Source organism: Cherax quadricarinatus, chromosome 41 (assembly GCF_038502225.1).
Source record: "Cherax quadricarinatus isolate ZL_2023a chromosome 41, ASM3850222v1, whole genome shotgun sequence".
Classification (NCBI taxonomy): Eukaryota; Metazoa; Arthropoda; class Malacostraca; order Decapoda; family Parastacidae; genus Cherax; species Cherax quadricarinatus.
Window position 1 is genome coordinate 11,956,840 of NC_091332.1, and position 23,076 is coordinate 11,979,915.

A 23,076-nucleotide genomic window follows, 5' to 3' on the forward strand; every position below is an offset into this window, starting at 1 on the left:
CTCCATAGCTGATGATCCCTTAATGGAATACTTGATGATATCCTCATTGCCCTATTGAAGTCTCCCAGCTCACGCTGACAGATTTCAACACTTTGTATAACCATCATCCTGCTTGCTGAAATATGATAGGGAAAACTTAATTAGCTCTTGTTCCTACTCTTTAATTATCATATAGAATAGGGTAACAGCATACTGCTGATGAATCCAATTTTGCTGAATTAGAAGCACTCAGTCCTTTCCTGAACATCTCCACTTCTCACATTCTACCATCTCTTCAACCTCTTCCATTGAAGATTGAATGACTCTTATAGACTTTGCACTTTTCATAATATAATAATAAATCTAGGTACTGTATCTACTATATCCATGCACATTTGAACAACCCAGTGTCAAGGTTTCTTTCATGTTCTTTTTTTAGTTAAGAAAAGTTTTGAGTGTGAGTAAAACAGTATACTGTATTTAAAACTCATGTGGAGACAAAGTTAATTTATAATCTAAAAATTAGTACTGCAGTAGGCCTACTGGGCCATGCTAGGCAAGCCTTACTATTGATATATCTGTCCAACCCATAATTAATGTATACCTTAGATATGGTGTACTGTTGATGGGTTTATAAAGTTTTGCTACTCCTGCAGTCCAGCCATGAGCCAGGTTTGTCTGGTGCTTGCCTAGTCAACCAGGCTGTTGCTACTAGCAGCCTGCTAGCTTATATGTTCATTACAGCCTGGTTGAGCTAGCACTTGGCAGAAGCACTTGTCAAGCATCCTCTTATAAACTTCTACACTTGTTTTGCTATGCTAATTTGATGTTTACAAGACAGAAAGAAAAGATGACCAATATATACTCTAAGAGCGCAAAATGTTAAGTCTTCTATTTTATCACTTGTTGATAGGACTGTCGATTGTATTAATATTGGTAGAATTACCGACAATATGTTAAGTAAAAGGACACTAGTGCAACTAATGTGACATTTTATTGTGGCAACGTTTCACTCTCCAGGAGCTTTGTCAAGCCGTTATGGCTTGACAAAGCTCCTGAAGAGCGAAGCCTTGCCGCAATAAAATGTCAAATTAATTGCACTTGTGTCTTTTTACTTAACAGGACTGTCGATCCTACTTAGGAAAGTTATTATTATTATTATTATTATTATTATTATTATTATTATTATTATTATTATTATTATTATTATTATTATTATTATTATGGGAGCACCAAACCCATAGGGGTCATATAGTACCTGGGGAATGAGAGGCTTTCAAGTTCAGTCAAAGGACAGGTCCAATGCCTTGGATCAAGAGCCCTTCACTGGCATCAGGAACCTCCCTGGAGAGGTAGGAAGGTGGTGGTGTTACTGTAATGGAAATATGATTGTCAGTAAATAGTTGTTTATGAAAAACACTTCATTCAGGTGTATTTTAGTGACTTTAGGTGAAAGAAAAAAGAGTTGGTATAGATTTTGCCAAATTTATTAGCATATAACTTGCTTAATATCTTCAAATTTGAATTGAAATGCCTCATAATTATCTTTCTTGAATAGTAGTTTGATTTGTATTTAACCTAATAAGATGGTTTCTGCCAACTATGCTGTTATATAAATACTCACAGGATTTATGATGGTTAAAACATGCTCATAACACAAAGTTCCTGAGTTGGAGAAGACGTAGGCAAGTCTCTCTACACTAATTGTCCCTGTTCACCTAGTAGTAAATAGGTACCTGGATGCTAGTGAGCTGTTATGACTTTCATCTTAGGGGACAATATACTGTATATTATATTTAGGGCTGGGCTTTGGAATAATATGAGGTAGGATGACAGCCTGTACCCATGTAAATATATTTTATGAGTAAAACTAGTTTCCATTTTGCAGATGGTGCTCTTCCAGATGAAATTATGGATTTAATTGAATGCACTGAAATTCCATCCAATCTTAGCTGTATTACACTGGGAAGAAAAAGTAGGACAATGCTTCATGTGGCAGCAGAAAATGGTCAGAAGGAGATTGTGTGGTGAGTCAGTCTATATAATTGTAATGCACCTTACTTTAATATACAGAATTATTTTACCATACCAAAGGTAGAGTGACAAAATTAAAAAACACATTCACTGTTACTCATTCAGTATGTAATTGTTTTCCCAGAAGTACACAGAAATCACGTTGCATACAAATCAACCGTATCCCACCAAGGCAGAGTGACTTAAAATGAAAAACAAAAGTTTTTTTTTTTTAAACTTAGTAATTAATACAGGAGAAGGGGTTACTAGCCCCACACTCCCATGGAGATAAAAGGAAATAAAGAAGAACAAGATATTGGCAGTTTGGAGGGATATATTGTGTATTTTTATATGTATATACTTCTAAACTGTTGTATTCTGGGCACCTCTGCAAAAACAGTGATTGTGTGTGAGTGAGGCGAAAGTGTTGAATGATGATGAAAGTATTTTCTTTTTGGGGATTTTCTTTCTTTTTGGGTCACCCTGCCTCGGTGGGAGATGGCCGATTTGTTGAAAAAAAAAAAAAAATATTAAGAAAGTAGAAGAAAACCCAGATGGGTGTGTAAATATGTATGCGTGTACATGCATGTGTAGCATGACCTAAGTATAAGTAGAAGAAGCAAGATTTACCTATTATCCTGCATGTTTATGAGACAGAAAGAAGACACCAGCATTCCTACCATCATGTAAAACAACTACAGGCTTCTGTTTCAGACTCACTTGGCAGGATGATAGTACCTCCCTGGGTGGTTGCTGTCTACCAACTGAGGTTATGTATGGCTCTTTATTAGAGACTGTGTTGCTTTAGCATTCTTGTTTTATCACTCCTTACTCTCAGTTTTATTTATGTGATGGGGGAAGTGCTAAACTTGTAGAGGTAGTACAGCACCTTGGGGAATGAGAGGTAATCAGATTCAGTCCAGGGAAAGAAAAAATACCTCAGTCTTTGCATCAAGAGCCATTCATTGGCATCAAGGCACTGCCCTAAAAGAATCTTGTTCTCAAATTGGCCTACACTAGCTGTTCTTTTCTTTTGTCATGTGTTCTCTACTGCACTGTGCTGAATGACCCTTGTGGGTTAATTGCTTTTCATGAACGTTAATAATAATAATAATAAGAATAGTAATAATACAGTAATAATAGTATTATTATTATTATTATTATTATTATTATTATTATTATTATTATTATTTTTACAGTAGTACAGTGCCATCATTTTCATTTTTAGTCAACCAGTCCATTACCTGAATGAGATACAGAATTACTGTACAATATTTTCAGGTGGTTGTTAGAGAACGGGTGTGACCCAAGTGTTGCAGATGCGGATAAAATTGTTCCATTTGATACTGCAAGTGACAAGGACACTCGAAATCAATTTCGTCGTTTCATGGCACAGTATCCTGACAAATTTGATTATAAAAAGGTAATTATAATTAGCTTACATTATTAGTTATTTTGTACCTTAATGTGTAGTTGATGTAGATAAATTATAATGCAGTACAGTGGAACCTCGAGTTTCGAATTTAATCCGTTCTAGGAGCTAGTTCTAAAGTCAAAATGTTCGAAAGTCAAAGCAATATTTCCCGTAAGAAATAATGGAAATACAATTAATCCGTTTCAGAAACCCAGAAATATTCACAAAAAAATACATTTTATAGAGATTTCATTATATTTTTACATACACACAACAAACATACATAGTACAATTAGTAACTGATAAATAAAAATATAAATAAACATATAAAATAACATTTTTACTTAACTTTATTGAAGATTGTTGATGGCATCTGTAAGATAGGGAGGAGTGAGTGAGTGAGGGCTTGCTGTTTGGAAGGGGAATCCCCCTCCATAAAGTCTTCAGGTAGCAAAGCCCACTCTGGGGTTACTTCCCTTCTTTGACTTTTAATGGCACTAGGACCAGCTTGAGAGTCACTGGACCAATGTCTCACAAAATAACTGTCCACAGTCCTCTGTTTCTGGTGCCTCTTTAAGATTTCCCTAAAATGGGATGTGGTTCTGTCACTGAACATGTTGCAAAGATGGCTTGTTTCAGCTTGCTCAGGGTGGTACTTCTCCACAAACATTTGCACATCATTCCACTTGGCACAAATCTCCTTAACCCTTTCAGGGTTGGTGCCGTACTAGTATGGCCTGCACACCAGGGTTGGTGCCGTACTAGTACGCATAAATTCTAGCACCTTCAAATCTAGCGAGAGAAAGCTAGTAGGCCTACATATGAAAGAATGGGTCTGTGTGGTCAGTGTGCTAAGTATAAAGAAAATCCTGCAGCACACAGTGCATAATGAGAAAAAAAAAACTCCAACCGTGTTTTTGGTTTAAAACAGCGACTTTGCAGTGTATTTTCCTATGCTATTTATGGTTGTATTCTAGTTTTCTTGGTCTCATTTTATAGAATGGAAAACATACTATGGAAATTGAGATGATTTTGATTGGTTTCCTAATGAAAAGTACCTTGAAATTGAGCTCAAAGTAGCAGAAATGTTCGATTTTTGCCAAAGTTCAAAGGTAAACAAATCATGCCACGCATCCAGTACACTTAAAATGGTGAGTGTAATATTCTTTCACAAGTGCCCTGATATTATTTATACCATTTCTGTGTGGATGCAGTAGTCTGCATAACATAAATCTTCTATTTTTTGTGAGAATAAAAATTCAAAGTGGAAAGCAAAAGAAATGTAACAGAGGCCTGGGAACATGAGTAATGAACAGAGGAAATGTTATTTTAGTGCCAGGAATGTCTGTCTTGTTTATTCTGGACCCTATTTGGAAATTGGCTTCTTTTGAAATTTGTGTGAAATTGGCAAAATTGCCAATTTCTGACCACGTTATTGGATAGTTGAAATCGGTAAATGGGTGGTTTCTTGTACTCATTCGATAGAAAAAATGAAGTTCTAGGAAAACAGGTATGATTTTTGTCGACTGGTACATTGGAATTGGCCGAAAATAGGGCTCAAAGTGGGTGAAATCGCCGATGTGTCAATATCGTCGAGACCGCTAACTTCATGAGAGTATAATTCCGTAAATTTTCCATCAAATTTCATACTTTTGGTGTCATTATGATCGGGAAAGGATTATCTATCATTTCATAAGATTTTTTTTTTTTTTCGAAAAATTTCCGACCCTGAGAACAAGTTTAGGAGAGGGCCTGCCGACCCTGAAAGGGTTAATATTTGAAGAAGGCACCTCATCCACTCCCTCTTCCTCCTCCTCTGAAGCAAGTTCCTGAGCTGTGGTCTGATACTGTTCCAGATGAAGCTCTTCCAGCTCTTCAGTGGTTAGCTCTTCCCCGTGGTCCTCCATCAACTCTTCCACATCCTCACCACTCACCTCCAACCCCATGGACTTGCCCAATGCCACAAAACCTTCCACAACAGGCAGAGGGTCGGCAGGGTCAGAGTCAGCCTCAAACCCTTCAAAATCCCTCTGGATGACACATTGTGGCCACAATTGTCTCCAAGCAGAGTTCAAAGTCCTGGAAGTCACTCCCTCCCAAGCCTTACCTATAAGGTTTATGCAGGTGTAGATATTGAAGTAATTCCTCCAGAACTCTCTTAGGGTCAACCTAGTGTCTGAGGTCACTTCAAAGCACTTTTCAAACACTGCTTTTGTGTAGAGTTTTTTGAAGTTTGAAATGACCTGCTGGTCCATAGGCTGGAGGAAAGGAGTGGTGTTAGGAGGCAAGAACTTCACTGTAATGAAACTGTAGTCCCTAGACAGTAGGTCTACCAAGTTTGGAGGATGTGCAGGAGCATTGTCCAGTAACAGGAGGCACTGGAGTGGCAAATTATTATCTAGGAAGTATTTTTTCACACTGGGGCCAAACACTTCATGGACCCACTCTTTGAAAATTGGCCTCATGACCCATGCCTTATTTGCTTTCCACTAGACACATAACTTGTTCTTAATGACATTGTTTTTCTTAAACACTGGGATTTTCTGAGTGATACGCCCGTAAAGGCTTCACTTTAAAATCCTTACTAGTGTTGGCACAGAACAAAAGAGTTAGGCTATCTTTCATAGGCTTGTGTCCTAGGAGTGCCTTTACTTCCTGAGTAATGTAGGTCCTCTTGGGCATTGTCTTCCAAAACAGGCCTGTTTCGTCACAATTGAACAGTTGTTGGGGTTTGAATTTTTTAGTGTCTATGTACCCCTTAAATTCATGCACAAATTTTTCAGCAGCTCGTTTGCCTGAACTGGCTGCCTCACCATGCCTTACAACATTGTGTATGCCACTGTGCTTCTTAAATCTGTCAAACCAGCCTCTGCTGGCCTTAAATTCACTATCAGCACTGGTTCCAGGAGTTTTCTTCACAAGATCAGCATGCAACTGCCTTGCCTCTTCACAAATGATTGTCTCAGAAACACTATCACCCGCATAGCTTTATCCTTGATCCACACCAGCAACAACTTCTCAATATGATCGGCTGTTTGTGGTCTATTTTTGGTTAGCATATCAACACCTTTCGCAACATCAGCTTCCTTGATTTGTTCTTCCTTTGCCAGGATAGAAGCGATGGTTGACTTGTTTTTCCTGTACATCCTGGCAAGCTCAACAAGTTGCACACCACTCTCATATTTTTGTATTAGTATTTCCTTCTTCATGTCTATGGTGTTTCTCACTTTCTTTACCACAGGGGTACCACTAGCAAGTTTCTTTGGGCCCATGGTAGCTTATTTCACAGTCGCACAAGCACCAAACACAATGAATTAATAGTGAAATGTTTGAATGAGCTCACAGGTTAGTGTTCACTCAAGGACAGGACCAGTACTCAGCAGTTTAAAAGACAGGGCGTGTTCGATAGTCGGGACAAAATTGGTTCAAAAAAAGCAGTCGAAACTCGAAGCATTAGATAGTCAATACGTTTAAAACTTGGGGTTCCACTGTACAGTAGATTTAAGTAATCCTCTTCTCATATGTTAAATATTTTCTCATCTTCACTTTGAAAAATTTTATAGAATTTGTTTGAATGTTCTTCAAGCACAGGATCTGGGTTGCTCCAGAATTTCTGTAAAAGAGAGGCTTAGGGGTGGCAGTCTATTTGGAAAGGGGCCAGGGGACTTAATTGCATCTGGAGAGAAAGCACATTGTTTTTATTTAGTGTACATTGCAGATCAATAAAAATAGCAAAGGTTTCTACTTGACATACAGTTTTTTTTTTTTTTTTTTGTTAACACGCTGGTCATCTCTCACCGAGGCAGGGTGATCCAAAAAAGAAACACTTTTACAATCATTCACACTATAATTATTATTATTAGTAGTAGTAGTATTTATCATTAATTGTATTATTTTGGGGGCTGAGGGAGATTGTGGGGCCAAGGGAGCAGCTTGTAAGCCACTCCTTGATATGCCTACTATACAGAATGCAGTGTTTGTGACCTGTAAATCACCTTCTTGAATGGGGCAAAAATTAAGTATAAAATATGAAATCTTGTGTAATTGTACAATGCCTTCATTTCTTTTTTTTTTTTACTAATATGTCAAGAAGAAAGCATTTATAGTGGTACCTCAAATTTCGAACAGCTCCCAACTTGAACAATTATGTAAGTGTATTTTTGTAAGTGTTTTTGTAAATGTATTTTTGGGGGTCTGAAATGGGCTAATCTAATTTACATTATTCCTTATGGGAACAAATTTGTTTGGCAACGGCACTTGAACAACCTTCTGGAACAAATTTTGGCCAAAATTTGAGGTACCACTGTATTACACATAAAGCATTTAAGTGTTTTTTCATCTCTGAATACACTGGATCAGATAATGATGAATTGCTTCTAGGCTAAAGTTCCAAGTCCCCTGACACCTGAGCATGAGGCACAACAAGCAGCCAAGCTGGCTGAGAGGAGAAAGGCACAGAGGCAGGTCAAGCTAGAGAGACAAAAGGAGAAGAAGCTCAAAGAAAGGGAGACAATGCGAGAAGAGGAGGAGATGAGGAGGTTTCTTGCATTAAGTGACAGGGAAAAGGTACTTGTAAATATAATTTATTTGTTTCCTTATTTTATTTTTCATAAATAAGATTGACTCTTGTATAACAGTTCTTCAAAGTTTTTTCATTTGTTGATTTACGTACAGTATTTATTTGAAAGCCGTATGCAGTAATTGCCATAAAGTTCTTCATATGCCTTGTTACATTAATTTCACACAGGTGTTGTATATGATTTAAATATTTGGGATAACAGAGGGTATTGAAATTGTATACACTTGATCCCCAGAACTGACATGCTTTGTAATTCACATAATTTGGTTATGCATAGTTTTTACAGGCCATTTAGAAGATAGCTTTGATTATTTATGGTTTTTCATGGTGCTCATTATCTTTTTAGCTAGGTGCACAACCCTTAAATTGAAAACTAACTCTTCCTCTTTCAACGCACCGACTGTATCCCACAGAGGCTGGGTGGGCCAAAAGAAAAAAACGAAAGTTTCTCCGTTTACATTTAGTAATACGTATATGCTACAGGAGAAGGGGTTACTAACCCCTTGCTCCTGGCATTTTAGTTGCCTTGAAAACTAACTATAGGATTTTATTCAAAATGTGCTCATTCTTTCTTATAAATGTCAATATTAACCCTTTCTGGGTCCAGAGGCCAAATTTCAAAGTGTACACCAGGGTCCAAGAATTTTCAAAAAATAATTTTGTTATTTTTTCTTATAAAATGGTAGAGAATCTTTTTCTGAAGGTAATAAAACAAAAAGTATGAAATTTGGTGGAAAATTGACGAAATTATGCTCTCGCGAATTTTGATGTGCCGGCGATATTTATGCATTGGCGACTTTACCGACTTTGACTCCCATTTTAGGGCAATTACAGTATTCCAGTCAACTAAATTCTTAGCTATTTCACTAGTATTACTTCTATTCTATCGATTGAGCACAAGAAATCACCAAGTCAACTGTTTCAACAACAAAATAAAGTGACCGGAAATTGGTAATTTGGCCAATTTAATGCAAAGTTCAAAATATTCCAATTTCAAAATAGGGTCTAGAATAAACAATGCAGGCATTCCTGGCACTAAACTACCATTTCCTCTGTTCATTAGTTATGTTTTCAGGCTTTACAAATGAATTCCATTTTTATTTTTTATTCACATAATGAATTTTTATTCAAACCAAAAAAATAGAAGATTTACTATTATGCAATACTGTAATAATTGTATAAATAATATCACACATTTGTGAATGTATATTAGACCCACCAGCTGTCGTGTATTAGACTTGTGAGGTCATTTGTTTACTCTTGAATATCTGCAAAAATTTAACATTTCTGCTACTTTGAGCTCAGTTTCAAGCCATTTCCAGTACTAAAACCAATCAAAATATCTCTATTTCTGTAGTATATCTTCCATTCTATCAAATGAGACCAAGAAATTGCAAATACAACTATAAAAAACATACGAAAAAACACTGCAAAGTCGCTGTTTTAATCGAAAATTACGGTCTCAGTTTTTTTCCTCTCATTATGCACTGTGTGCTGCAGGATTATTTTTATGTGGTGCACACATACCACATAGATGTATTCTCTCATATCTAGGCCCAAATTTACTGCTCATAGCTTATCAGAGTGAGCTGAGCTCATGGCATAGATCTATGGTTTGGGCCCCTGAATGTAAAGCCGTAGATCTACGGCACGGACCCTGAAAGGGTTAAGCACTATTGATAAAGGTATTTTTTATATATATATATATAATTCAAGACATACAAAAGTTCCTATTATCTGTGGTTTCATAATTCACATTCCCTCCAGAAACCTAATTCATACAAATTACAGAGCTCAACTTTATTTATTATAAAATTAAACATAAAGGGTTAATTCTGATTTTAATAAATATGAGTCATTGTCTTTTGTGCCTCTTCTACATAAGCAAAATAGTTTTCATTTATACATTAATGTGTGTTGAGAGACAAGATCAAAAAATCCTAATATTACAAGAAAAGCCTTCAACCATTTTTAACCTTTAGTAGGTGAAAATAAATGTTTCAAGAAAAAATATACAACCCTAAATTTACTTACAAATATATTCCAAAAGCCAAACAGCTATACATGAAAAACATTAAATATATAATAATGAGCTTGAAGAAACTCTTAACTTTGTGGGGATCTGTGATGGCAAACCATACTGTGATGGCAGTTAACAACAAGTGGTAATGAGTGGTTAAATGATAATTTTCATCCTTATTAGTGATAATTGGAAACTTTGCAGCCCTTGGCATTTGCCTGATGGTTTTATATGATAACATGATCTGTAGAAAGCAAATATATACAACGTAGTACAACTTTTATGCCATTAGGTATGCATAATATTAAAATATCTTATCTCCTCAGAGGGCATTAGCAGCAGAGCGCCGCTTTCTTCAGCAGCAAGGAAAGGCAGGAGAGCAGCGCCCCTGTCTGCTGCGCTGTTTCATGTGTGCCTTAGACATAACAGGTATGGTGCCCTTCGAGTACAATGAAAATAAATTTTGTTCAACAAAGTGTGTAAAGGAACACAGAATGAAGAAATCATAGTGATTAGGATTAGTTATAATTTGTTGTTTATTTAGGTGAAATGTTAAGGACCAGTGGTTACAACCAGTGTATAGAAAGAATGACCAAGTGCAGTATTCTGAAAATAAAAAGATATATGACCAAAATTTCAAAAGTATTCAATTGAAAAGAAAAACTATATTGTTAAACATCAGGCAAGTTTAGCCATTAAGTAGATGTATAAACATGCAGGTAATGGCTCATGCACAGTTTTATAGTATACACTATATTGTACTGTCAAACTCTCTTCATTTTAATTAAATCATCATTCATTTCACAGTGAAAAATGGTAGAAGTATGTTTTACTTTTGATTTTTTTTAACCAGCTGGCCATCTCCCACTAAGGTAGGGTAACCCAAATTAGAAGCACTTTCACCATCACTCTTGCCAGAGGGGCAAATATCCCCACCCCTTCTTCAGAGTGCAGGCACTGTACTTCCCATTTCCAGGACTTGAATCCAGATACAGTGGAACCTCTGGTTACGACCATAATTTGTTCCAAAACTGGTTTGCGACCCTATTTGGTCATGACCTGAACCAAATTTCCCCATTGGATTGTAAGCAAATATGATTAATCTGTTCTGGATCCCTATGAACTGTATGTAAATATTTTTTGTTTTTAATTTTTAAGCACATTATTATTATTATAATCAGAAAGAAGCACTAAACCACAAGGGCTATACAGCATTTTTAAGCACAAAAATAGTTCATTATACTGTAGAATGCTCAGTGTAATAGTAAACTAAATGTAAAAACCTTGAATAACACTGAGAAAACTTTGAACAACAGAGAAAACTAACATTGCATGAACCGTTTGCTGTAAACTTTTTTTTTTTTTTTTTTTTTTTTTTTTTTTTGTGTTTTAAGCACAGAAAAAATAATCAAAGTTTGAAAAATCTTTAATTATACAAAATAATGCACAGTTTAATAGAGAAAAAATGTTACATAACAGAGTTAGGTGTACACAAACAACAGGAAGTGGAGAAAATTGGCATGTGCGAAAAAATGGTGTGGAATGTGAAAATTGGCACAGCTGTGTTTGTTCGGCACTCAGTTATGTGTTCATGACCAGATGCAAAAATTTGACAAATTTTTTAGTCATGAACCGATTTGTTCATGTTCAGAAGTGTTCGTGACCAGAGGTTCCACTGTAACTGGTTTCTCTGAATCCCTTCATAAATGTTACCTTGCTCACACTCCAACAGCACCTAAAGTCATAAAAACCACTTACCTCCACTCACTACTATCTAACATACTTACACACGCTTGCTGGATGTCTAAGCCTCTCACACACAAAACCTTCTTTACCTGCTCCCTCCAACCTTTTCTAGGATGACCCCTACTCTGCCTTCCCTCCACTACAGATTTACATACCCTCCAAGTCATCCAGAATTACTTATTAAGTAATCTAGAATAATTAAAAAAAAAAAAACTATCATTCTCTCCATCACTGTCTTGCCAGAGGTGTGCAGATACTAGTTCAGATGCCTCTCCAAACTGCAAATATCCCCACATTATCAATTATAAAAACTGTAATTTACTCGTATGAAAATTTTAGAAGAAATGCAAGCTAGTCCTGATGGTGAGTAGTAAAAAAACAGGCATTAGTTTATACTTTATTTTGTTTAAACTCTTTTTAAATTCTTTATCATCTGACAGTGGCATTCTGAATTTATCAAAGGAGAGCAAGACATTATAAAAATTTTTTAAAGACATTTTTCCACTTTTAAATTTTTTGTGTGTGATTTTGTAGTGATTTTGACCACTATAATCAGTGTTTAGATTTTTATGTTGTATAAACATACCTTCTTCTTTCAACAAACCGGCTGTATCCCACCAAAGCAGGGTGGCCCAAAAAGAAAAACAAAAGTTTCTCTTTTTAACTTTAGTAATGTATACAGAAGGGGTTACTAGCCCCTTGCTCATAAACATACCTTATTGGTGGTTTTACTAATTAAATTAATTTATATGAAAATTTTAATAAAATATTTTTTGTCTGTGATCATGGTCTTTGGTATATGTATATAACCATGCCCTTGTTTGACCTTGCAGACTATATATTATCTTACAAAAGATGTGCCATGCCTTCTGTACTCTTGAATAAATACTATTTTGTTTATCTTATGTATTCGGTAAGATACAGTGGTGCCTTGGTATACGTTCTTAATCCGTTCCAGGACCTTGGACTTATACCCAACAGGACGTATACCAAACAAATATTCCTACAAGAAATATAGGGAAAAATGATTAATCCGTTCCCTTGAAAAAATAATCCTATTGTTATTGGCATATTATACATTGATGGGGTTGTATAAAATAATTTAAACACTGCTTAATACTAAAATATGTAATTTAAACACTGCTTAATACTAAAATATGTAATTTAAACACTGCTTAATACTAAAATACATACATAAATACAAAAGAATTAGATGAAATAAATGCAGTGATTATGTGTGAGTGAGGTGAAAGTGTTGAATGATGATGAAAGTATTTACTTTTTGGGGATTTTCTTTCTTTTTGGGTCACCCTGACTCGGTGAGAGACAGCCGACTTGTTAAAAAAAAAAAATGCAAATTTAACTTCACATTGCTGAAAAGAGTCGAGTGCCTACTAGGATACTGCTGAGAAGGGAGGAGGAGGAAATATTATTGTTTGGAAGGAGAGTCCCCTTCTCTTTTCTATCTCTTTTTTTCCTGTTTGGACCTGATTGAAACTCACCAGGTTTGACTTATACTAAAACTGTCCAAAGAACTTTGCTTCTGCCTTCTCAGGATGTTTCAGAAATGTGACATTGTCTGGTCATTCCAGACAGTGCTATTACGGCAATGCTGTTCTCGGCATATGGGATGCCGAGAACGCATGCTACCTTCACACTTTTCAACAATCTCTTTTTTTCACCTCCATGGTGATCCTAACCATTTTCTTCGTTGCTTGGCTCTTCTCGTTAACTTTCTTAGAACTCGTGGTTAATGAATTTACTAAAAATTTATATGAAGAAACACAAAATCACGTGAAAATTTACAGAGTTAAAGCGTGGGTTGTTCACTGAATGGTAGCAACAAGCAGACTGATGCAAGTTGGCAGTCAAGGCTTTGTCTCGAGAGAGGTGAACAAGGGTAGCGCATGGTGTCGTGACTCATTTTGACCCATACAAGTTCTAGCACGCGAGTCATATTCCAAACAAAGGTCGTATACCAAGCATCCAATCAGGACATATACCAAGTTGGACTTATTCCAAAGCGGACGTATACTGAGGTACCCCTGTACTTCAGTGTAAGTGCTGTACATTATTGTTTATTGAATTTAATATCATTAGGATGTTTAAGATTTGACAGATTTGTATTTTATATTATATCTGCAATAATTTCAAGATTGCATCAATAATAACATACAATATTTTGTTAAGTCATTGTAAGTACAAAACATCAGATTAATTTTGTCTGACTGATCATACCTGGAGGTTACCTGGAGGTTATTCCGGGGATCAACGCCCCCGCGGCCCGGTCCATGACCAGGCCTCCCGATGGATCAGGGCCTGATCAACTAGGCTGTTACTGCTGGCCGCACGCAGTCCAACGTATGAGCCACAGCCCGGCTGATCCGGCACTGACTTTAGGTGTCTGTCCAGCTCTCTCTTGAAGGCAGCCAGGGGTTTATTGGCAATTCCCCTAATGCTTGATGGGAGGCTGTTGAACAGTTTTGGGCCCCGGACACTTGTGGTGTTTTCTCTTAGTGTACCAATGGCGCCCCTACTTTTTATTGGGGGCATTTTGCATCGCCTGCCCAGTCTTTTACTTTCGTAGGGAGTGATTTCTGTGTGCAGATTTGGGACCATTCCTTCCAAGATTTTCCAAGTGTAGATTATGATATATCTCTCCCTCCTGCGTTCCAACGAGTACAAGTCAAGTGCTTCCAAGCGTTCCCAGTAGTTAAGGTGCTTGACAGAACTTATACGTGCAGTAAAGTATCTCTGTACACTCTCTAGATCTGCGATTTCACCTGCTTTGAATGGAGATGTTAATGTACAGCAGTATTCCAGCCTAGAGAGAACAAGTGATTTGAAAAGGATCATCATGGGCTTGGCATCTCTCGTTTTGAAAGTTCTCATTATCCATCCTATCATTTTCTTTGCACGTGCGATCGTGGCACTGTTGTGATCCTTGAAAGTGAGATCCTCAGACATTACTACTCCCAGGTCCCTTACATTATTTTTCCGCTCTATTGTATGGCCGGAGTCAGTAGTATACTCTGTTCTAGTTATTATCTCCTCCAGTTTTCCATAACGGAGTAGTTGGAATTTGTCCTCATTGAACATCATATTGTTTACCGTTGCCCACTGGAAAACTTTGTTTATATCTTCTTGGAGGTTAACCGCGTCCTCAGCAGATGACAGCCTCATGCAGATCCTAGTATCATCCGCAAAGGATGATACGGTGCTGTGGTGTATATCTCTGTTTATGTCTGATATGAGGATAAGGAATAAGATGGGGGCGAGTACTGTGCCTTGTCATCATCATATTTGTTGCAGCTATGTAATAGATGTAAATAAAAATAATTTTTCAAACATGTATAAAGTTGGATGAAGCTAGATGGAGTTGTGTATGTGAGGCATATTAGTTTTCTGATGCTGCCATGATGCACTGGTACCTTTACATTGCTTTACACTGATTGACTCGTTTGAGTTGAGAGCTCCTTTTCAAATACAGTGTAATGATAATCTCTATATTTACACTTATTTATATTATTTATATTTACACAATTATTTATATGGACTGACCATTTATCTTTTATTACCCCTCAAGGGAGGTTCCTTGATGCTGGTGAAGGGTTCTTGATATGGGGAATTGGATCTATTCTCCAGTTCCCTGAATTGAGCCTGAATGCCTTCCATCCCCCCCCCCCACAGGCATGGTATAATCCTTTGGGGTTTGGTGCTCCCCCATGATTATATATTTTTTTTTAACACGTCAGTTATTTCCCATCAAGGCAGGGTGACCCAAAAAGAAAGAAAAAACTTATGATTATCTTTTTATTATATTCACTCTATTCCATATTATTACATTTACTTGATTTACACTGTTTTGTCAGTTTTCTGAAAAAATGTGTAAAATATACTTTTTTTTTTTTTTCCAACAAGACGGAGAATAGGATAGCAGATGAACAAGGAGGCTTTAGGAAAGGTAGGGGGTGTGTGGACCAGGTGTTTACAGTGAAACATATAAGTGAACAGTATTTAGATAAGGCTAAAGAGGTTTTTGTGGCATTTATGGATTTGGAAAAGGCATATGACAGGGTGGATAGGGGGGCAATGTGGCAGATGTTGCAGGTGTATGGTGTAGGAGGTAGGTTACTGAAAGCAGTGAATAGTTTTTACGAGGATAGTGAGGCTCAAGTTAGAGTATGTAGGAAAGAGGGAGATTATTTCCCAGTAAAAGTAGGCCTTAGACAAGGATGTGTGATGTCACCGTGGTTGTTTAATATATTTATAGATGGGGTTGTAAGAGAAGTAAATGCGAGGGTCTTGGCAAGAGGCGTGGAGTTAAAAGATAAAGAATCACACATAAAGTGGGAGTTGTCACAGTTGCTCTTTGCTAATGACACTGTGCTCTTTGGAGATTCTGAAGAGAAGTTGCAGAGATTGGTGGATGAATTTGGTAGGGTATGCAAAAGAAGAAAATTAAAAGTGAATACAGGAAAGAGTAAGGTTATGAGGATAACAAAAAGATTAAGTGATGAAAGATTGGATATCAGATTGGAGGGAGAGGGTATGGAGGAGGTGAATGTATTCAGATATTTGGGAGTGGACGTGTCAGCGGATGGGTCTATGAAAGATGAGGTGAATCATAGAATTGATGAGGGGAAAAGGGTGAGTGGTGCACTTAGGAGTCTGTGGAGACAAAGAACTTTGTCCTTGGAGGCAAAGAGGGGAATGTATGAGAGTATAGTTTTACCAACGCTCTTATATGGGTGTGAAGCATGGGTGATGAATGTTGCAGCGAGGAGAAGGCTGGAGGCAGTGGAGATGTCATGTGTGAGGGCAATGTGTGGTGTGAATATAATGCAGAGAATTCGTAGTTTAGAAGTTAGGAGGAGGTGCGGGATTACCAAAACTGTTGTCCAGAGGGCTGAGGAAGGGTTGTTGAGGTGGTTCGGACATGTAGAGAGAATGGAGCGAAACAGAATGACTTCAAGAGTGTATCAGTCTGTAGTGGAAGGAAGGCGGGGTAGGGGTTGGCCTAGGAAAGGTTGGAGGGAGGGGGTAAAGGAGGTTTTGTATGCGAGGGGCTTGGGCTTCCAGCAGGCATGCGTGAGCGTGTTTGATAGGAGTGAATGGAGACAAATGGTTTTTAATACTTGACGTGCTGTTGGAGTGTGAGCAAAGTAACATTTATGAAGGGGTTCAGGGAAACCGGCAGGCCGGACTTGAGTCCTGGAGATGGGAAGTACAGTGCCTGCACTCTGAAGGAGGGGTGTTAATGTTGCAGTTTAAAAACTGTAGTGTAAAGCACCCTTCTGGCAAGACAGTGATGGAGTGAATGATGGTGAAAGTTTTTCTTTTTCGGGTCACCCTGCCTTGGTGGGAATCGGCCAGTGTGATAAAAAAAAAAAAAAAAAAAAAGTCGGCCGTCTCCCACCGAGGCAGGGTGATCCAAAGAGAAAGAAAATCCCCCAAAAGAAAATACTTTCATCATCATTCAACACTTTCACCTCACTCACACATAATCACTGTTTTTGCAGAGGTGCCCAGAATACAACAGTTTAGAATTATATACGTATAAAAATACACAATATATCTCTCCAACCTGTCAATATCCCAAACCCCTCCTTTAGAGTGCAGGCATTGTACTTCCCATTTCCAGGACTCAAGTCCGGTTATATAAAGTAACCAGTTTTCCTGAATCACTTCACTAAATATTACCCTGCTCACACTCCAACAGATCGTCAGGTCCCAAATACCATTTGTCTCCATTCACTCCTATCTAACACACTCAAACACGCTTGTTGGAAGTCCAAACCCCTTGCCCACACCTCCTTTACCCCTCCCTCCAACCTTTTCGAGGACGACCCCTACCCCGCCTTACTTCCCCTACAGATTTATACGCTCTCCATGTCATTCTACTTCGATCCATTCTCTCTAAATGACCAAACCACCTCAACAAACCCTCTTTGGCCCTCTGACTAATACTTTTATTAACTCCACACCTCCTAATTTCCACACACCGAATTTTCTGCGTAATATTTACACCACACATTGCTCTTAGACAGGACATCTCCACTATTTTATAATTGTGTTTAAATATTATTAGTCAACCTGATTTATTTGGAATTGTCAAAACTAAGAGCTTTTCATTAGACTAGACTAGATATTCAAAATAACATTAAGCATGTAAAATAATTAATTTTATATGGTAGAAAGATAGTTTATGCAGAGCTAAACCTTAATTTTAAATGACATTTCACTCTGAGCAGAGCTTTGTCTAATTATAACTCCTTATACGACTTGATAAAGCTTTACTCAGTGAATAGTTGTCTATAATAAAAGGCTGTAATCTACACAACATGCCTTTATATTGTGCAGTATTTGTTGATGCTTGTATCCACTTTCAGAAGAGTGTTAGATTTATGGTTAACTGGTGGTATTAAATTAGGGATTCCATTCATGTAGTCTAGATAAATGAGGTTTGACTGTGATAAACTTGTCAGTTATACATATTATTTTTGTAATGCACCATCCATCTCCCACTGAGGCAGAGTGGCCTACAAAGAAAAACAAAAGTTTTTTTTTTTCCCCAACAAGTCGGCCGTCTCCCACCAAAGCAGGGTGACCCAAAAAAGAAAGAAAATCCCCAAAAAGAAAATACTTTCATCATCATTCAACACTTTCACCACACTCACACATTATCACTGTTTTTGCAGAGGTGCTCAGAATACAACAGTTTAGAAGCATATACATATAAAGATACACAACATATCCCTCCAAACTGCCAATATCCCAAACCCCTCCTTTAAAGTGCAGGCATTGTACTTCCCATTTCCAGGACTCAAGTCCGACTATATGAAAATAACCGGTTTCCCTGAATCCCTTCACTAAATATTACCCTGCACACACTCCAACAGATCGTCAGGTCCCAAGTACCATTTGTCTCCATTCACTCCTATCTAACACGCTCATGCACACTTGCTGGAAGTCCAAGCCCCTCGCCCACAAAACCTCCTTTACCCCATCTCTCCAACCCTTTTGAGGACGACCCCTACCCTGCCTTCCTTTCCCTATAGATTTATATGCTTTCTATGTCATTCTACTTTGATCCATTCTCTCTAAATGACCAAACCACCTCAACAACCCCTCTTCTGCCCTCTGACTAATACTTTTATTGACTCCACACCTTTTCCTAATTTCCACACTCCGAATTTTCTGCATAATATTTACACCACACATTGCCCTTAGACAGGACATCTCCACTGCCTCCAACCATCTCCTCGTTGCTGCATTTACCACCCAAGCTTCACACCCATATAAGAGTGTTGGTACTACTATACTTTCATACATTACCTTCTTTGCCTCCATAGATAACGTTTTTTGACTCCAAATATACCCCAACGCACCACTCACCTTTTTTCCCTCATCAATTCTATGATAACCTCATCCTTCATAAATCCATCCGCTGACACGTCAACTCCCAAGTATCTGAAAACATTCACTTCTTCCATACTCCTCCTCCCCAATTTGATATCCAATTTTTCGTTATCTAAATCATTTGATACCCTCATCACCTTACTCTTTTCTATGTTCACTTTCAACTTTCTACCTTTACACACATTCTCAAACTCATCCACTAACCTTTGCCATTTTTCTTTAGAATCTCCCATAAGCACAGTATCATCAGCAAAAAGTAACTGTTTCAATTCCCATTTTGAATTTGATTCCCCAAAATTTAACCCCACCCCTCTCCCGAACACACTAGCATTTACTTCCTTTACAACCCGATCTATAAATATATTAAACAACCATGGTGACATTACACATCCCTGCCTAAGACCCACTTTTACCGGGAAGTAGTCTCCCTCTCTTCTACACACCCTAACCTGAGCCTCACTATCCTCATAAAAACTCTTTACAGCATTTAATAACTTACCGCCTATTCCATATACAGTGGACCCCCGCATAACGATCACCTCCGAATGCGACCAATTATGTAAGTGTATTTATGTAAGTGCGTTTGTACGTGTATGTTTGGGGGTCTGAAATGGACTAATCTACTTCACAATATTCCTTATGGGAACAAATTCGGTCAGTACTGGCACCTGAACATACTTCTGGATTGAAAAAATATCGTTAACCGGGGGTCCACTGTACTTGCAACATCTGCCACATTGCTCCTCTATCCACTCCATCATATGCCTTTTCTAAATCCATAAATGCAATAAAAACTTCCCTATCTTTATCTAAATACTGTTCACATATATGCTTCAATGTAAACACTTGATCTACACATCCCCTACCCACTCTGAAACATTCTTGCTCATCCGCAATCCTACATTCTGTCTTACCTCTAATTCTTTCATTTATAACCCTACCGTACACTTTTCCTGGTATACTCAGTAAACGTATTTCTCTATAATTTTTACAATCTCTTTTGTCCCCTTTCCCTTTATATAAAGGGACTATACATGCTCTCTGCCAATCCCTAGGTACCTTCCCCTCTTTCATACATTTATTAAACAAAAGTACCAACCACTCCAACACTATATCCCCCCCTGCTTTTAACATTTCTGTCATGATCCCATCAGTTCCAGCTGCTTTACCCCCTTTCATTCTACGTAATGCCTCACGTACCTCCCCCACACTTACATTCTGCTCTTCTTCACTCCTAAAAGATGGTATACCTCCCTGACCAGTGCATGAAATTACCTCCTCTCTTTCTTCCTTAACATTTAAAAGTTCCTCAAAATATTCTCGCCATCTACCTAATACCTCCATCTCCCGATCTACTAACTCCCCTACTCTGTTTTTAACTGACAAATCCATACTTTCCCTAGGCTTTCTTAACTTGTTTAACTCCAAAATTTTTTCTTATTTTCATTAAAATTTCTTGACAGTGCCTCTCCCACTCTATCATCTGCTCTCCTTTTGCACTCTTTCACCACTCTCTTCACCTTTCTTTTACTCTCCATATACTCTTCTCTTCTTATAACACTTCTGCTTTGTAAAAATCTCTCATAAGCTACCTTTTTCTCTTTTATCACACCCTTTACTTCATCATTCCACCAATCACTCCTCTTTCCTCCTGCCCCCACCCTCCTATAACCACAAACTTCTGCCCCATTCTAATACTGCATTTTTAAAACTATTCCAACCCTCTTCAACCCCCCCACTACTCATCTTTGCACTAGCCCCAATTTTCATTATTATAATCAGTTTAAGCACTTAACCTGAGTCATTTGTGTATAATTCTGCTAAATGTATGTTGTTATTATTTATAGAGGAGTGCTAAACCAGTATGGGTCATAACATAATTTGGGAAAATGGAAGGTATTCAGGCTTTAAAACACAGGTCTAATGTCTTGGATCCCCAGCCCCTCACCAGCATTAATTAGCCTTGAGGAGGGATCTGCTCATTAAGAAACCTTGAGGAAGGATCTGCTGTATGGGTGTCCCGTAGTTTGATCGCTAGCACACTCAGCTCACACACAGGTCCAAGGATTGATATCCCAGGATGACTGGGAAACATTAGGACATGTTTCCATAAGACACCTGCTGTCCCTGTAAAATGGATACCTGGGTGTTAGTCTACTGGTGTGGGTCACATCCTGGGACAATGTTGACCTAATTTGCCTGAAATGCTCTGCATAAGAAGTGGCTTTCTATATAGCAGTATATCATTGATGTCAACAAGGTCTATATACTTTGTACATGTAGAAATAAAGATGATATTATTATTATTATACAGCACTGCACATAGTTCTGTATTTATACCCAAACTAGTTAACCTCAAAAATCCTGTCCTGTTTAAATCTTGAATGTTTTGGTTTAATTAACTATTAAAGATTTCAGTAATATTCACTTCAATAAATTAATGAATTTGAACCATGATTACCATCACAACTAAGTCATTTTCTGCCTAAAACTGTGGTTATGTAAAGGCATTGGTAATTATCTTAGCCTGTATCCTGAGGAGTGGATAGATATATTTTATGGAAAACTTTATACTGAAGATGGAACATCATGAATATAACTCTACCCATGTAATCACATATAGGTAATCATTCGTTATGGCAGCATATCAGTATTTAGGGGTGAAATTATATGAAGCATTTTGGAAAGAGAGGGAAGCAGTTTTTTTTTTTTTTTGTGCTCATCCTCTTAGAAGAACAACCACCACAAAAAGCAAGCATATCTAATCTTGAACTCAAAATTGCATGTGGTGGCATGTTAACTAATATTTTTATCTGAGTGAGACTAGCAATAGATTTAAGCTGGAACATAATGCTACCTTCAATCCAGCAAGTGATTTAATAATTTCTTATACGGCATTAATGTCAGTTTAAGTGTTTAACCCAAAAAGGTCATACAGCACTGTAGCTGAATAAGATAATGAATACAATTGAATCCAATTGCCTCCCATTTCCCCAGGCTCTGCATGACACCTCCCTCAAAGGAGGCTCCTTGACACTGGTGATCTAGGGAATTGCATCTATGCTCCAGTTCCCTGAACTGAGCCTGAAAACACTCCACCTCCCTCTCCACATGCACTGCATAATTCTACTGGTTATAACAGTAATAATAATCTGCATGACACCTACTAGTGCAGCATGCCCCCTCCCTTCCCTCTCACTCCGTGAGTGTAATAATAGAGTTCTTTTTTTGTATTTCTTCCAGTTTTTGTTACAAAATGCTTATTCCTACACCAAGCCATATGGGTTTAGCATTTTTTGACTACTGTACAGAAATAATAATTACTGTATGATACCTCAGAGGAAGATGGCCAGTGTTAAAAAAAAAAAAGTTCCTACGTAACTAATTTTTGCAAATCTTTTCATGTGTACGAATGGTATATAATACCGACAAGTTGTTTTTGTATGTTAAGTATTTAGTACATTTCTTTTAAGAAGCAACAAAACCAGCACATTTGACTTGCTTTGTAGAATCTGGAATGTGACTCAAGCCTCCAATTAAAATAAGATATAAAGTTTAGAGGAAAATAAATTATTATTATTCTTATAATTAAGGTTGAAGCGCTAAACCTGAAGGATTATACAGCGCCTGCGGAAGGTAGTCAGGTTTAATTCAGTGAGCTGGAGCACAGATCCAGTTCCCTAGATCAAGAGCCCCTCACCAGCATCAAGGAACCTTCCTTGAGGGGTCAGAGGACAATAAAAGATGTTTTGTTTGTTTTATTTACTATTAAATATGTTTACAACTTGAGTACTAGACAGAAACTTGTGCTAAACATAAATGTACAATCTCAAATTTAAATTTCAATATTTATTGAAGTTCTTTTAGACAAAACTGATATTCAATAAAAGAATTTAAGAAAAA

The 23,076-nt window shown here is 37.5% G+C and overlaps 1 protein-coding gene across 2 annotated transcripts in view; it reads left to right on the plus strand.

Annotated features, from left to right (window-relative positions):
• Positions 1-23,076, plus strand: part of LOC128695967 (tRNA endonuclease ANKZF1-like) — a 72,214-nt gene extending 49,138 nt beyond the window's left edge. The window contains exons 12-16 of one of the 2 annotated variants that reach the window (XM_070093022.1): positions 1,868-2,006; positions 3,274-3,415; positions 7,787-7,972; positions 10,332-10,434; positions 22,171-23,076. In XM_070093022.1, the coding sequence (XP_069949123.1) occupies positions 1,868-2,006; positions 3,274-3,415; positions 7,787-7,972; positions 10,332-10,434; positions 22,171-22,181 (581 nt within the window). In that variant the 3' untranslated portion in view covers positions 22,182-23,076. Of the gene's footprint in view, positions 1-1,867; positions 2,007-3,273; positions 3,416-7,786; positions 7,973-10,331; positions 12,535-22,170 lie in introns of those variants that run through there. The other variant, XM_070093021.1, reaches the window with a different exon arrangement.